At 37.6% G+C, this 17,910-nt stretch overlaps 1 protein-coding gene across 1 annotated transcript in view; it reads right to left on the reverse strand.

Moving 5' to 3' along the window:
• Positions 1 to 2,089: 2,089 nt before the first annotated feature.
• LOC124643691 overlaps positions 2,090 to 17,910 on the reverse strand; it is a 33,140-nt gene continuing 17,319 nt past the window's right edge. Inside the window, exons 7-10 of the mRNA XM_047182728.1 lie at positions 11,113 to 11,252; positions 10,387 to 10,491; positions 9,609 to 9,725; positions 2,090 to 3,232 (exon numbers count right to left, since the gene is read on the reverse strand). Coding sequence (XP_047038684.1) covers positions 2,252 to 3,232; positions 9,609 to 9,725; positions 10,387 to 10,491; positions 11,113 to 11,252 — 1,343 coding nt within the window. The 3' untranslated portion in view covers positions 2,090 to 2,251. The remainder of the gene's footprint in view (positions 3,233 to 9,608; positions 9,726 to 10,386; positions 10,492 to 11,112; positions 11,253 to 17,910) is intronic.

Here is a 17,910-nt window from a genome sequence, read left to right on the forward strand (position 1 = left end):
TAGGAGATTTTGCGTTATGACATCTCCGTTAGTCATTTTGTTCTCCATGTACCTACTTGCTATAAGGCAGACAATTTTGTAAGACGACCGCAATTATTTTGTCGTACAACATAAATTTTGATTGCGTAAAATAATATTACTAGATCCAAATAATACTTTTAAAAGATATTTTTTAATTTAGGTACTGTTTCATACTTCATTTGAGTAAGCACTTAATTAAGAATAAACAATCCTAATATAAACTCAGTAAAAAAAATGGATAAATACAATAATAATAGTTACCTAAAGTAAACCAATTGAGTCATCATTTTAAGCAGTAGTTCATTTATTTGATTTATTTATTAGGTATTTGTGTAAAAAATCCTAAGAGCCTACTCAAATGGCCTATACTACTATACTTACGGCCAGTTTCTTCATCAAAAGTAAAAGTCAAAGTAATGTCTAAAGTAAAAGTAACGGTCAAATTTGTTTTTTCAAGGCTAAAGTGACAGAAAAACAAATAGAAAAAATTAATTTGACCGTTACTTTTACTTTAGACATTACTTTGACTTTTACTTCGGCTTTTACTTTTGTTGAAGAAACTGGCTGTAAGTCTTTTTTGATCCCAAAGCAGTCAAAATAAAATTTTATAAAGGACGGTTAAAAAACGCAAGCGAAAATGTCGTACGACAAAAAAAACGGCCAAAACTAAAAAAACTAAATTATTTACAATTAAAAATGAGTATCACTAATGTTGCTATACAATAAAAAGGGTATTATATTACAATAATTATGGCAACACAAAAAACTTAGACACAAAATTGTTCATTATTGTATATCTCATAAGTTACATATAACGTTATTGAAAATAACTGTTATTTCAAAATAACGGTTATTTAGAGTAACTGTTTCTATCGATATTATAGGCGTTTAACGTTGCTGTCAATAGTTAAATGGTTAAAAATAAAGAAATAGTTTTATTTAGTCAAGCGTGAACTGAATAATTTGTTATCATTTATTGAAAGTACTATAGCGTTTAATCCCGTCTTTGCCTTGGGTATAAATTATATACCAAAATCTGCGTCAGAAATCACTTTATCTATTCGTAGAGAACGCATAGAAATCCGTGTAATTTTTTTTGAAATTTCCACAAAGAAACACTTGGCCTAAGACGTAATAATAATGTAGTCATTGACCAGCAAAAAAAATTTGACTGTCACAGTAAAATATACATTATTTTACTATCTACATTTATCATGTACACTAAAAATCCGTATTTATTTTAACCAACTTTTAAGACAGTTTTTTTCTATACTTAAAAATATATTTTTACGCTTACAACGAGTGTAGAATAAGCTAGAACATATAGAAAGCTATATATAACGTATATTGTTATTATCTTGAAACATTTTTGTGTAAACTACGTGGATCGTATATTTAATGTAAGTGGCTTGAGATTACTGTAAGACAATATTTTGGATACGTTTTTCGAAAAAAGGCTCGAAATATTATGTAAAAGTGTCTATTAATATAAATTATAACTGGTTTCCTTAAAGCTTTAAAATAAAATTGGTCATTATAAATTAAGTTTATTACAATTAATTGAATACGTATATAGTAAGTATTTGATACTTGTCACACAAAAACCGCTAAATAATTTTAAGGTTTCAGTTAAAATAACTATTCCGTGACAATAATATAAATTATCCTACTAAAGTAACTACTATAATGTAGTAAAAAAATATTTCAGTGTTAGATAGCACATTTATATTGGAAAACAATAGGATTTTTAACCTGTTGCGCGGAGTAGATCCAATAGGAAGCGAGTGAAACCACTGGCAAAAGCTAGTTAAAAATATATATCCTACAGTAATTTCTAGCCACTATTACAAGATTTTCTAAGGCACTATAACTATTATATACGGTGGTTTTAAAACTACACACTTGCACACCCATCCAATTAGCGGCCTAGATAGCTGCTTAACGTTACTGGCTACTAGTTAACTGGTAGGCAAGATATAACTGGTTCTTACGAGTTAAAACTAGTTATTTTAACCGTTATTTTAAATTTAACTGGCTTATTGTTAACTGGTAAATATTTTTTTTTTTATTAGAGGCAAGACGAATTCATAAAAAAATATTTTTTATTTATTTCTTTTGATTATTATTTTAATGTCGAATGTAATGTGAAAAATACGTATATTGTGACTTGATTTAATGATAGCTGTTTTTAAGTATAGCTGCCGAAAAGTAACGTTACAAGTAACGGTTATTAACAGTTAATAGATGTTTCGTTAGCGTTCACATCACTATCAATTGCAGGCAAGTTATTTATAATAGAACTTATACTTTGCACGTTATTCATATTAGAATCTATAACCGTTTCGTTAACCGTTGCCACTGGACTTGTAACTACGTTATTGTTATTTGTTTGCGTAACGTTATTTAACCCGTTACTTGTAACGTTATTCAAACTGTTACTTGCAACGTTATTTTCATCACTGGTGTTTGTAACTGCTAGAGCTCTATCTCTTACACTATCGTTACCGTTACCGTTACTTTCCGTTACATTACCGTTATTTGCCGAACTATTAGAACAAGAAGGATTACTTTGTGAACCTGTGTTTTCACCAGTAGCCAACTCATCATAGCAGGGCGGCATTTCAACGTTATTCCTAGCTTCTTCATCAACTCTTGAATTGAGACCTTCCCGACTCAAATATTCAGGTGGGGGTCCAAAAAATTTGCACCTCATCGCTTCATTGTACGGAGGAGGTCTGGTCCCATCGGGGAGAACGGGATAATTTTCAAAATTTGCCCCCAACAACCTAATAGTCCTACCATTTAGAGTATAAGTATCATGTGAGGTCATTCGAACAAAGTCTAAATCATCAATATTAATTTCTGCAACGTTCGGTGTGTCAGGTCTTCGGTCATTTTCTGACCGCCGTCCGAACCTAGGTATAGTTAATTGGAACCTACCTAGTTGTAGGGTCAACCGTTGCCTGTCTAGATGGTCTATGACCCTTTCAAGGGCTGTGTTTGACCTTCTCATGTAATCCACTGGTGTTGCCATATAGTTGAGGTCTCGGCCAAAGTCCCCGGTCTCTGGGTTTGTGAAGTAGAATTCTGAGGCGTTCAGATCGCAGTAGGTAGGGCTCCGGTAGTTGTCTAGAGTTCGATTCCTGGTTGGTGAATTGTTTAGTGATGAGGAACGAACGTTTGTGAGTTCAACGTCACTCTGGGTTGGTACCTGAAAACAATATTACGTAAGGAATGTTATTTTTAAATCATAGATTATTTATATAAGGTAGTCCCCAGGCCGGCGAACAATTTTTTTTTTTGATACATATACATTTAAGACTTTGTGAGTGCCTTCCTTACGATGAGTCCGACAAACTTTTCGAATGCGCAAATTTTGGTGCCACTGCGTTTTTTAATGCTTGACTCCTGAAATTGTCGATATGACGTCACTATGGCTCTTCGTACATACACGTTTCATCTTTTGAGATTCGTTTAATAAAGTTAACTAGAGAATGGTGGTCAACTTGTCCGATAAAGATCGTGCTGCGTTTGGAGTGTCCACCATCCTGAAAATGTCGGTATGACGTCACTACGACTCTTCGTACATACCTGTTTCATTTTTTGAGATTTGTTTAATAAGGTTAACTAGAAAATTGTGGTAAGCTTGTCCGACAAAGATCATGCTGCATATGGAGTGTCCACCGTCCGGAAAATATAGATATATTTTAAGATTTGGTATAAAGTACTGACAATTGGTGTGAAGTATGTTAATAGTAAATGTTGCATTTAGAAAGTCGTTTCGAATGATATATTTATCATTACTACAGGAGGGATTTATTAACTTGAAAACACCTATCGATAAAATAATCTTATATAAGCTCTAGCTTCTGAAATACTAACAATTCGCCGAAGTTTTTTTTAATATGAAATGTTGCATTTAAAAACGTCTTTTGAATGATGTATAACTCATTACTAGAGATGGGATTTATTTAATTGAAAACATCTATCAATAATTATAATTTTAAATAAGCTCTAGCTTCTAAACTACTAACAATTTGTCGGAAGTATGTTAACACGAAATGTTTCATTTGGAAAGGTTTTTCAAATAATATATAATTTGTTACTAAAGAAGTAATGGATTAGCTTGACAGAACCTACCGATAATATATTCTTAGAAAAGCTCTAGCTTTTAAAGTACTAACAATTTGTCGGAGTTATGCTAATACAACCTTGCGCTTAAAACGATCTTTTGATTGAAATATGGCTCATAACTTCAAGTGAGATGTTATTCCTTAACACAATGTAAAGTATCAACAATATGCCTTAGGTCAGTTATGTCTTCCAAAATACTAAGAATCGGTAAGTGGTATGTTAAGACGGAATATAGCGCTTAAAAAGATCTTTCGATTGACATATGGTTCATACCTAGAGGTGGGACATTATTCCCTAACATAGTAAAACCTATCGATAATACGCCTTATTTGGGCTATATCTTCTAAAATACTAAGAATTGATAAGTGGTATGCTGAGACAAAATGTTGCACTTAAAAAGACCTTTTGATTGATATATAGTCCATTAATAGATATGGGATATTATTCCTTAACATAATATAAACTATCAACAATACGTCTTAGTCAGGCTACTTTTTCTAAAATAGTAAATAAAATTGGTAAGTAGTATGCCAATTTAATATACTTGTCGGAGATAGTCAATAGTACGGTCACTGAACGAGCCGCAAGCGCGCCCTCTGGTGGCGTTTTCGGTGAAACAACAATTTGGCGCGCTTGGCGGAGTCGTGGCGGTCAGCGCGGCGTCCGCGGAGCTCAGTCTTAGTTCAGTCTTAGTGCAGTCTTGGTCGAGTCTTCATTGAGTGTTCGTGGCGCTACTACCCTACGTCACGTCTAGTGTACCTAGTGTTATTGCCTAGCGTTGTAGATCCAAATTTATCTCCTTGCTTGATTACCCTAACTGATGTCGGACGATAGTGCCAGCCATCCTGATGGCGCCTTCCGACATCAGAAGTGGGATGCAATCCGAATGCCCACACGCGTTTCGAATTCGCCACGTGAAAATAAATTTCTACCCACTGATAAAAAAAAAAAATGGAACGTCGATAATTTGAATTAAGAATTTCAACGAAGGTACAAGTATGGTAACCACGTTTATGGTAATGGTATCGTTGCCATTGTTAAATGTCAAGCTAGTTATTGAAGGTATGTTAGAAAATTAACCGAATTTGTCTTTTTTTTTCAATGACTGTGGTTATTGTGCAATTCGGCGAGAAAATTACGACGTTGAATGGAGCATGTCAGCTGCTAGGAGCCCAACGTGTCATCGTGAGGTCGGAGCGTTGGTGCTCGTGCATCTCCGTGGCTTCACGTCCGAAAGCCTTGCTGTACTGCTGGCCATAGCGATGTGCGCATCGTCACGCACGTTGAATGGAAACCCGGTGAGACCGATCCATTTTTGCTTTATGTTGACGTTATTTGTTTTACGACATTTTTAAACTTGAAAGGCATCTGTCTCGTTGATAAGTTGGTGACCTAGTTTTAATAAAAAATGAAGAGCGCAATCCAGTTAAATTTGACCCTAAAGGACAATGCCAGGGTCTGGGCTCATAGTTTGCCCAGCAATGGGAGTAGTTCCAGGGGGTTCCTTAGTGCACTCTGAACACGTAATGCAAATATTTTTGAAATCGCTCCCTGGGGTCCCGAGGAAAACCGGTTCAAATATTCTCCATGAAGAGTCACTTTACAAGGCCTGAGCCATTTGCCCAGTAGTAGGAGTGGTTGGAATAGATTCTTTACTTCACTCTTAACAAGGAATTAAAATATTTTTGAAATCGGTCCCTGGGGTCCCGAGAAAAATCGGTTCAAATGTTCTCCTTAGATAGTCACTTAACAAAGTCTTTGGCATTTGCCCAGTAGTGGGAGTGATTGAAATAGGTTCTTTACTTCACTCTTAACATGAAATTAAAATATTTTTGAAATCGGTCCCAGGGGTCCCGAGGAAAACCGGTTTAAATGTTCCACATGAACAGTCTGTTTACAAAGCCTATGCCATTTGCCCAGTAGTGGAAGTGGTTGGAATAGGTTCTTTAATTCACTCTTAACAAGAAATCAAAATATTTTTGAAATCGGTCCCAGGGGTCCCGAGAAATTAATCTGCTAAGACTTTTCTGCCAAATAAGTCTTACTCATATGTATATTGTCAATCTCAATGCTCAGGATCTTGCTGTCAGGATCCAGTACTGGAAATGTTGGAATGGGTTTTTTTTTACTGTGATTTTCAAATAAATTCTAAAAGCGTTGGATTCTAATAAGAACTGACAATGATTTTCTGAAAAAAAGGTAATTACCGCAATATTTTTGAATTTATGGTTTAAATCTACAAGGCGCCTGCGCTATGAGCTATCTTCTAAAAAAATCTTATCAAGACGAATAAAATAAGCTCGAACATGAGGTAGTTAGTAGATACCGTTGAGGAGTTCCCTTGTCTCTCTGTCGTCTCCATTGTCAGGTCAGATCTTAACCTTTACAGTTTTGTGGTGTCTAAGACATATACCCGAATGACAAGGTTTTACTCGATATGTGTCTACAATTTTCGAGAGTCGCTCCCGTTTTTTTTTAGAGATTCCATCACCAGACCCTGGGCCGGAGGACAAAGGAACCATTGAGGAAGTAAGCCCTTTCAAACAATAAAATAATTTTTGAAATCGGTTATTAAACGACGGAGTTCTGCACGTACAAACGTAAAAAGAATACAAATGAATTAAGAACCTCCTCCATTTTTGGAAGTCGGTTAAAAAAAAGTTGTCGTGTACAATACCTCGTATTTGTCAATGAATATAATTCATTTCAATTAAGGTAATAAAAGTGGAATAGTTAAGAGTTCGTAAGCTTATTTTATGTAATATTGAATAATAGTCAAACCATTTTTTCTCAGGACTCCCGGGATAGATTTCGAAATGCTTTGGTCTGGGACCTAATATAAGCCTATGGAACATAATACACTATGCAGTTACTGTGGGCAACTCTTGAGCCCAACTTCCATACAAAGAATAGCATTGTCCTTTAAAAGGCCATTTAAAGTTTTTGAGTTACTTAAAGACGATCGCTATGTTTTGAAATCTTTAACTGGTAATAGAACCTAGAAGTATGCCCACGATGTAAGGATGCCCCAAGCTGAGATTCCAACTGAATTAGATTTAGTTACTGTTGATTTAGAGGTCGATGACCCAGGCGAAGGTACTTCATCAAACTCTAATTAATGCACGCATGATAATTGTATCTGTCTGATGATTGCGACTGATTTTGTGCGAATTGATTTCGCTGATTTTATTTCAAGTTAATGCTACTAATTCCATTGCAAAGTTCATTGTTCAGATGCAATTCCTACCTTACCATATCAGTGAGAAGGACTGATATCCCTTGGGTAGACCCTAGGAGTGTTCCAGTGAGAAGGACTGGAATGCTTGTGTCAAAGATATCGTCATTGTGACAACTTATCAGTGAGAAGGACTGATAATTCTAAATCATATCAGTGAGAAGGACTGATCATTCTAAATCATATCAGTCAGAAGGACTGATCATTCTAAATCATATCAGTCAGAAGGACTGATCATTCTAAATCATATCAGTCAGAAGGACTGATCAATCTAAATCATATCAGTCAGAAGGACTGATCATTCTAAATCATATCAGTCAGAAGGACTGATCATTCTAAATCATATCAGTCAGAAGGACTGATCATTCTAAATCATGTCAGTCAGAAGGACTGATCATTCTAAATCATATCAGTCAGAAGGACTGATCATTCTAAATCATATCAGTCAGAAGGACTGATCATTCTAAATCATATCAGTGAGAAGGACTGATCATTTTTCATCTTTGACACGCCCAGTGAGAAGGACTGGAGCCTATCGATTCCTGATTGACTTAGGTCTGTCTGGATCATTACATGGTGCATTGATTCGAGATTGTGTGATCTGATTTCGATTGATTTTAAGATTGTGGCATTCTTTCTAAATATTTCGTTTCTATTTTGTTTAAAATTATTTTGTCATTCCTACTCGTGTAGTCAGGTAGGCCGAGCTGAAAAGTTACTCCAGTTTTGTTTTCTTCTGTCACCAGGTACAATGTGTAGCCACACGAGGACGTGTGTATGTCAGTTATGGCCGTGTCGGAGATAGTCAATAGTACGGTCACTGAACGAGCCGCAAGCGCGCCCTCTGGTGGCGTTTTCGGTGAAACAACAATTTGGCGCGCTTGGCGGAGTCGTGGCGGTCAGCGCGGCGTCCGCGGAGCTCAGTCTTAGTTCAGTCTTAGTGCAGTCTTGGTCGAGTCTTCATTGAGTGTTCGTGGCGCTACTACCCTACGTCACGTCTAGTGTACCTAGTGTTATTGCCTAGCGTTGTAGATCCAAATTTATCTCCTTGCTTGATTACCCTAACTGATGTCGGACGATAGTGCCAGCCATCCTGATGGCGCCTTCCGACATACTTAAATAATGCACGTGAATATTTAAGTCAGAAATTGACAAAAAGAATAAACTTTTTCCAATTGTAATATTTTTTTCTCATTTTCTTGTCGAACTGACTATTTGACTCACTACATTTGTCGGACAAGTCGATATTTGCAATAAGAATAGTATTATCTATCATTGTTGTATTTGTCCGTCGTATGTATGTGAAGACACAGTGACGTCATATCGACATGTTTCGGATGGTGGACACTCCAAACGCAGCATGATCTTTATCGGACAAGTTGACCACAATTTTCTAGTTAACTTTATTAAACAAACCTCAAAAAATGAAACGTGTATGTACGAAGAGTCGTAGTGACGTCATACCGACATTTTCAGGATGGTGGACACTCCAAACGCAGCACGATCTTTATCGGACAAGTTGACCACCATTCTCTAGTTAACTTTATTAAACGAATCTCAAAAAATGAAACGTGTATCTACGAAGAGCCATAGTGACGTCATATCGACAATTTCAGGAGTCAAGCATTAAAAAACGCAGCGGCACCAAAATTTGCGCATTCGAAAAGTTTGTCGGACTCATCGTAAGGAAGGCACTCACAAAGTCTTAAATGTATATGTATCAAAAAAAAAATTGTTCGCCGGCCTGGGGACTAAGGCATCTAGGTACTCGCATGGGTGTAAATTATATACTTAAAGCATCTATATTCTATGTATGTCAGAATCAGAAATTCAGAAAGTTACTGTAACTATTGTGGAAAAATCATGATTTCTAGTTTTCAGGTTTACAGCGAACTGACGAGACGCGATAAAAAACTGTATTATGTAGTCAAATGTATATGGTGTTAGAACAAAGTAAAAAGTTCATCAAACTTCACCGACTCAAGTTTACCGACAGAATAAACGGTAGTTTTCTTAAATATTGAACGTGAACGTATTTACTATGAATTTTCAATAATCAAAGTAAACAGTTGTTATAAGCGAAATACCCCTTTATGATGTCTTGAACTTCTCCTGTGAACTTGCCCTAACAGTTCAGTCAAACCTTTTTATTCTCAATTCATAGGTTACAAAGCTGTTAGTACCTAATATTTGAGGACGTTCTTAATGCTTGACATACCTGTCGGTATCGTGAGGAGAATATAGCGGAGAGTCGGGCGAGCCCGAAGCCGGGCCGCTCGGCCCCTGCAGCTTCACCCGGCGACTCCGGCACTGGTGACTCCGGACGAGCTGACTGCTGGGAGGATAGTGATACATTCATATAACTATACTCCATTTGAGACCTCCTATTATACCTAATATACCTAATGAGAGTTTCCTATTATACCTAATGTTTAAAACTACCGCCATAATAATTTAGAATTAGTTTTAAGTATTTTAAATGTACTGGCATTAAATGCCAAATGTTGCTGTGCCCTAACAGGGTCCACAAATGTACGTAGCTGTAAGCTTTTGTAACACCATGTGAAACTTGTGGAACGCAATAAATGATATGAATATGAATATGAATATGAGAAGGCACTTAACTAAAAAATATACAATTTTGATGAGCTATTTTATTTTATAAATATAATATGTAATAATAATTACCAATAATTGAAATCATTGTTTAATAAGTAGGTATGTATTTATGTAAAAAGTATACATATACTATCAATATTATTGATCTTTAGTTATATGCCCACTCAAATGTAGCATAACTTAACATTCTGAAATATAACTCAATATACTAGCTAGTGCTCATGACGTTGTAATTGTGAGATACATACATTCTATTTCACTATAAACTTTTCTTTATTTCCATTACATGACAAAGAATGAGTTGGTGACATTTTTGGCTATGATATATTTTTTGAATACTTTTATAATGCCATAGTTTAGGATAGTACTGTTTATACCTGTGTCTGCGTCCTGTCAGCGCTGTGCTGCGGCGAGTCGTCGGCGTCGGCTCGCTCGGCCTCCAGCAGCCGCGACGCCTCGTAGCACGGCGGGAACCGCTGCGTCTGTCGTAACAACATCATGTATTGATACAGCCTTTATAATGTACATAATTATGTATAATATATCACGGGAGTCGCGTAAGCACAATGTATAGTCTACTTCCGCCCGCGGCTTCGCCCGCGTCAAGTTCGGTTATATCGCGTTACCAAGAGAACTCTTAAAAAATTCGGGATAAAAACTAACCTATGTTCTTTTTCAAGGTCAACTCTATATCTGTACCAAATTTTATTAAAATCAGTTCAGTGGTTTAGACGTGACAGCGTAACAGACAGACAGAGTTCCTTTCGCATTTATAATATTAGTAGGAATAAGTACATTTTACTAACCTATTTTTTCTCTATCTCTTTAAGACCAGAGTTGGCCGATAAGTTTGTCTGCGCTGTCTGCGATATTCTTGTGCATATATTCTACACGGATATTTAGAGGGGGATGAAACCATTTTTTTTAATTGTATCCGGATGATACGTTAATTTTTGCAATTTCATATATGTACTTAATAATACTTTCACGGATCGAACAGGATTTTCATTACACATAATATCACTGGTTCACTTTATATAGCACACTGGTGCTCAGCTGCGTAGAGCCACAACAGGAAGAGGCTAGGCAGATGATTGTATTACCTGAGCATACTGCACACAGTAATGTTGCCTGGTAGCCCTGTCCGCGTGTGCATACGAGCGTAACGCAGCTCGCTTCATATGCATCTTGCAGATAGCCGACACCAGCAATACTACTGCTATCATGAAGATTAGTGCGCAAGCTGGAATGGAAACACAATTCATTAAAATTATTATACAAGCTGTTGATTTGCATCCGTGCCATATTCAAGGACGTAATTATGCTACTGATTCTCGACCTAAATCAACAAAAAAATTGGTCCTTTTTTTTTTCGGAATTCCGTCAATGTCATCTAGCCGTATTTAAACTTCGCGCGTGTGTTACTGGCCTTAAAACCGTGCTGCGCCCTCACACAAACGCAAACACAAAGCATACGCAACGATTGTTCATAAATTTATTTATAAAATTGGATTACTTCTGAAATACTACGACATTACAATGACAAAAAAAAACAGTGCATATTAGCTATTTCCCGTCTACTGTAATTCCAATCGATTATTTTACGTATTTTATGTCCTCCTCCTGAAGTATGGCACAAATGCAAATCAACACCTTATATAGGTATAGAAAAACATTTCATTAAAATTAGGAACTAACCTCCCCACTCAGAGATATTTAATGATTACTTAAGTCACTCCTTAGTGACGGAATGTCATACAAATCCTTCACTAAGGAATGGATTAAGTAACCATTAAATGACTCTGAGTGGGGAGGTAATATATTAGCAACTAACTGTTCCCCGAAGTTTCATCAACGTTTCGGAACTACTGCGCGTAGCGGGATAAAATATAATGTAGCTGCAAGACATTTCGTTAACATCCTCACTTACGAACTACTCTTATATACTCCCCCTATGTACTGCTGTATGTACTCCCCTTATGTATATGCCTTATGAACTCCCTTATATACTTACCCTATGTACTCCCTTTTATAGTACCCCTATGTACTCCCGTATATACTACCCCTATATACTACCCCTATATGCTCTCCTATGTACTGCCTTATGTACTCCCCCCATATACTCCCTTATGAACTCCTCTTATATACTCCCCCATGTACTGCCTTATGTACTCCCTCTATCTACTGCTTTATGTACTCCCCCTATGTACTTTCCCTATGTAGTCCCTTATATACTGCCTTATGTTCTACCTCTATGTACTACCTTAGATACTACCCCTATGTACTCCCTTATATACTACCCCTATGTACTGCCTTATATACTACCCCTATGTACTGCCTTATGAACTACCCCTACGTACTGCTGATTTATCAACCTAATTTGAATAAACGATTTTGACTTGACTAGAACATTAGATATAACTTTAATTTTGTACCTTCAACAAAAATTATACCTAAACATAAAATCTATACATATAATAAATCTGTAGAAAAGTAATTTTTGTACATTGAAGAAATTGACAAAAAAAATAGCCAGCATTTTAAAGGATAACTAACAGAACCCATTTCCATCATTTTTGTCTGTTTATCTGTTTGTCTGTTTGTCTGTTTATCTGTTTGTTTGTTCGCGATTCACGTAAAATCTACGAATTAAATGCAGACAATGCTTATATACAAAAATTCTACGTAACTTGGGGTATTACTTAGTTTTTGTTTCATCGAAATCGATTCACTCTATCAAAAGATATGATTAATTTTGTGAATTCAAGATGTAAAATATTACGACACGCAATCTATTTGTCAAAACTGTACATTTGAATGTTGTACTTATATTAGTTGATCGGCCTATTATTAATCTTTACACAGAAAATCACACCTTTATAAGTAACTTCGGAAGAAAAAAAAAATGAAAATTTTGTTTAGCCAAGATTAAAGTAGCTCCATCTGTGGTAAATAAAATACATCAAATTTGTTAAAATCAAAATCAAAATCTCTCTCTCTCTCTCAAATCTGTGGTAAATAAAATACATCAAATTTGTTAAAATTTGATGTATTTTATTTACCAAATCTGTGGTAAATAAAATACATCAAATTTTAACAAATTTATCATCAAATTTTAACAATTAATAAAATACATCAAATTTTAACAAATTTGATGTATTTTATTTACCACAGATTTGAGAGAGAGAGAGAGATTTTGTAAATTGACAATATTACCATACATTCTTTATAGAGGATTATTATTTCAACAGATGGAGTTGTGTATTTTCCGTAATTCACCATATTTTAACACGTAGTGTAATTTTTCGATAGACATTTCAATAGTGTTTGTCAGTTTGCCGTGCCACATCAAAATCCAACTATAATTATTACCTTGATGAAAAGAAAATTAATAGTTCTCAGCCAAATTTAAAACGGTGCCATCTAAATTATTTTTTGAACATTATGTCAAAAATGATGACTTGAGTGGAACACTTAATTATCATTTAAAGTTACAGATGGAGTTCATATCAGGATTTTTTCATAAACATAGTTTAGCTTATCTTCTACTAATGTGGTGGCCTTAAAACAAATTACTTTGAGTGAGTAGTATTAAGTAGACCTTAATTATTTTTTCTGATGCAAAATATCTAGAAGAAATGAGGATCTATCTCTCGCAAACGCTGCTAAGCGTGAGGTAGGTAATGTAGGATTCTGTAGCTTTAAAAACAAGCCCAGATACAAAGTGCAGATAAGAAATGGGAGCTCTCTCTATTTAATACCATACACACGTAAAATGCTTTATGCGTCTGAAAACGTACAAATTACGCGCCGCATACCAGAGACATGCTTACTTTCAACTTCTGATCGCAAATACACTGTTCACGATTACGAACAGTCTCAGTAAGACCCGAGCCAAGTCTAAAAACCCTAAAAAACACCTTTTATATAAAACTACGTTTGATGTCATTTAATCACAAAGACAGAATTGTTCTCTGTTGCAAATCCTATCCACCTATATCCTATCCTAATCCAGAATGCATTGTAGGTGTGCATTGCACAAAAACCAATGGTATCCTGTTCGAGAAGTCAAAAGAGTCGGCCTGCCAACGTCAGCTTCTGCGCCAAGCAAGTGTGTGTGTTAGTACCATCAGAATTACATTCATCGTTGAATGAGGTGAATAAATTTTCAGAAACCACAATAACAGTAGGAGCCAAAGCGTATTATCGCTTCATAGAGCTCTGATTGGCCCCAGGTGACCAAGTCAGGTCTGATTTGTTCGTTCATCAGATCTTTGAAAGTGTTTCGGTGGATACTTACTGTCGTCCTGTTTACGTGTGACACAAAATATGGTATATAACGTCCTCCGCAAGAGCGAAATTTTCCCGGTGTGCGGTAGTGACGCACAGTATACAACACTTATGTTTCTTTTGATTTGCTGGCTCCACCAAGAAATGACAAATTGCGAGTGTACATTCTGAAAATCTTGGCAAAACTGCAGGTTTCAAGTACGAACACATGAAGTGGACTCTCACAGATACGTACATTTTGCCTATTCGTGAACTAATGCAAACATTTCGGTGGAGTCCCGGCTTAGGCCTCCTAAGGGGTAAGAACGCAACTCGAGCGCCGCGTGCTCGCCGCGAGCGCGTCGCTTGCACTCTTCACACATGCCGCAGGGCAGCACAACGCGACGTTCACGCAGCGCGCTCGCGACGCCCGCGCTACTCACACGCCCGAGGATCGCGCACGCCTGATGTGGGGTCAGCCTTACCATAGTGAGTAAGTGAAACTATCCTACCCTATGCACCTGCTGATGATGATGACTCATTTTATCATCCATCCAGCTATTCCCCAACTATGTTGGTGTTGGCTTCCAGTCACCGAATCTGTTTGAGTACCAATATTTTGCTTGGAGCGACTACCTAACTATAGGTAGTTCAACTCAGATTTGCGCGCGGCCCTATGTGTGCGTCGGCTTGTAAATATACAACTTTCATTCGTGTGACAGTGACGTCGTCCGAGCATGACGTTCGTGTTCTTATCGCTTTTTGTTATGGGTACAGTCGTTTACGAAAATGTCTAGTTCTTCACGGAGAAAATGTTTAAGGAGTCAGGTAGCGTTTCAAAAAATGAAACATTCAAAGCTTTTTATAATTACATTTTACAGTTTTTCATTATTTTCTCATACGTTTTTTCAAATTGACATTGACAGTATCTAAGAAATAAATAAGGTGAAATATCTAAGATGTATTAAATACTTCTTACATATTTTCTAGATCTCGGGGTACGCAGACAATAAATAAAAGTGTGGACTGAGAATGTAAAAAGACGTATAATCTAGCATAATAATGGAAACAAAATGTGTGGGGAATTTAAAAAAAATATATTTTTCATCCCACCATCTCGGAAAGAGTAGTTTTACCCTTTGATATCTGAGCGTAAAAGCCGTTTTTATCCTCTAGAGCGGCAAAGTGATTTGAATTTAGAACATCGTGTGCAATACTCCATTTGTGACAATCTTTATAAGAATTTTCAAACAAATACATATTAAACAATTAAATTCTTGACCGTTATTTGAAGCTTACTAGTTTGAGATAGGCACCTACGTGTTTTCCGCTTTTATCTCTGTCCTTTTCTACCCCATATCTTGCATCTCTCTCGCACACCGACCAGTTTCACTCCCCACCAGGCAGGAGGCGACGAGTGTTCTCGGCGGCCACAGTTCGTCATTGGCGTCTTGTTTTCCGCCCGAGAAGGTTGGTCTAACCAACCGCTGTAGTATTTCGTTGAAAAATAAACTCAGTGCTCTCGCAGAACACAGGTGAGTTTATAATATTTTATACAATTTGTTAACGGTTTTACCGTTCGATATTCGATTTTGCGAAATCAAGTGTTAATATTTTGTACATCTACCCCTTTTTTTTGTCACGAGTTTCTTCCGTGTACTTTTTTTTCAGTAATTTGTTTTCAGAATGAGTGACTTATAAAGCAAATACGGATGCGGTAAATAGTAAAGCTACCACAGCCCGTGCACGTGACTATGGAAAAGAAAGCAAGCCCGAAGTTCCTAAGGCACCTGTGGCCCTAGTTCAATCCTGCAAGGCGTTCAACCTTTTGACAAAAAAGAATGGTGTGAGGTGCGGTTCAACCAGCATCTCCTTAGTTCGGACTGGTCACTACCGCACTTGAAGAGGGCTGGTGGTGTCAAGAAAGCTTTTCGGCCTTGAAAGACTTGGTACGCTCCCCTCGGACTGCCAGTAAGTCTGTTAGCCACCCCCCATGGGGGTCGGCTCATTATCACGGCGTGTGATGGTTTTCGGCCTTGAAAGACTTGGTACGCTCCCCTCGGACTGCCAGTAAGTCTGTTAGCCACCCCCCGTAGGGGTCGGCTCATTATCACGGCGTGTGATGGTTTTCGGCCTTGAAAGACTTGGTACGCTCCGCCTAGGACTGCCAGTAAGTATACTAGCCACCCCCCGCAGGGGTCGGTTCATTATCACGGACCCGCGCAGGGTACCAATCTTGCATTTTGCGAGTCGCAGCATCATTACAAAGCAGGGACCAGTAAGTATACTAGCCACCCCCCGCAGGGGTCGGTTCATTATCACGGACCCGCGCAGGGTACCAATCTTGCATGTTGCGAGTAGCAGCATCATTACAAAGCAGGGACCAGTAAGTATACTAGCCATCCCCCGCAGGGGTCGGCTCATTATCACGGACCCTCGCAGGGTACCAATCATGCATGTTGCGGGTTGTACCATCATTGCAATCTACCCTCGCAGGGTGGCTTTTTGGATCGACTTTCGAAGAGTCGCCATTATAACCTTCCCTCGAAGGGAAATGGTAATCACACTCACGCTGAATGGCGTGTGACGCAAAACTCTAAAAGCTCCCTTGGGATATCACGAGTAAATTACAATAGGAACCATGTCCAACAGAGGAAACAGAAAGCGTCCAGGACCGCAGGCGGACTTTGATGCGTCCAACAAGGCACGTAAGTTATGACTTTCCAGGCGGGTTGCCTAACATTATATCAGGACCAATGGAAAGAAATGGGAGCTCCGCCTTTCTTGTTAAAAATAATAACTGGGTATCGCATACCATTGGCCAAAAGCCACCTTTGATAGATAATGCCAGATTTGACCAGAGAGTCCAAAGAGATGGATGTCGTCATATCCCAAATGATAAAACAAAAAGTTCTATTGATAGCTGCAAATTCTGCCAGCTTTCTTTCCAATATGTTTCTTGTGCCCAAAAGGCGACGGAAAGAACCGTCCAATACTCAATCTCAAGGTTCTCAACAAGTTCATAATTACGGAACCCTTCAGTTTAATAAATGTTTTTCGGGTGCTAGAGTTTCTTCAGAAAGACGAATGGCTGTGCAAGTGGATCTCGCCCAGGCTTACTTCTACCTTCCGGTAGCCGAAGGTCACAGATATGTTCTTCGACTAGTATACAGAAGAAGACTGCTTCAGATTACGTGCCTACCATTTGGCTTAAGCACGGCACCCAAGACCTTCGCCACAGTGACCAATTTGGGTGGCTCAAACTTTGAAAACTCAAGGGTTACTTATAATTGTGTATCTCGATTTTCTGGTGGCTCACCAAGATATATTTGCCTACTTTGGGATCATTTGCACCATGTTTTGGATGGCAAGTGAATAAATCGCAAGCATTATCAACAAGATAATGACAAAACGCACTACGTGACAAACAGCACGACAAACTTAGAAGACCTGCATAGCTTGATAGGACTTTTAAACTTCGCAAGTTTTCGTTGTTCCATACGGTAGACTGCATTACCGGGCTCTCCTCACTTTCCTCAATGCAGTGTTGAACAGCAATCTATACCTACCCTATTCATGGAACCGTGAGCCAAACGGTGAACAAACCATAAAAAGGGTTCTTATAAGTCACG

This window comes from Helicoverpa zea, chromosome 28, assembly GCF_022581195.2.
Source record: "Helicoverpa zea isolate HzStark_Cry1AcR chromosome 28, ilHelZeax1.1, whole genome shotgun sequence".
Classification (NCBI taxonomy): Eukaryota; Metazoa; Arthropoda; class Insecta; order Lepidoptera; family Noctuidae; genus Helicoverpa; species Helicoverpa zea.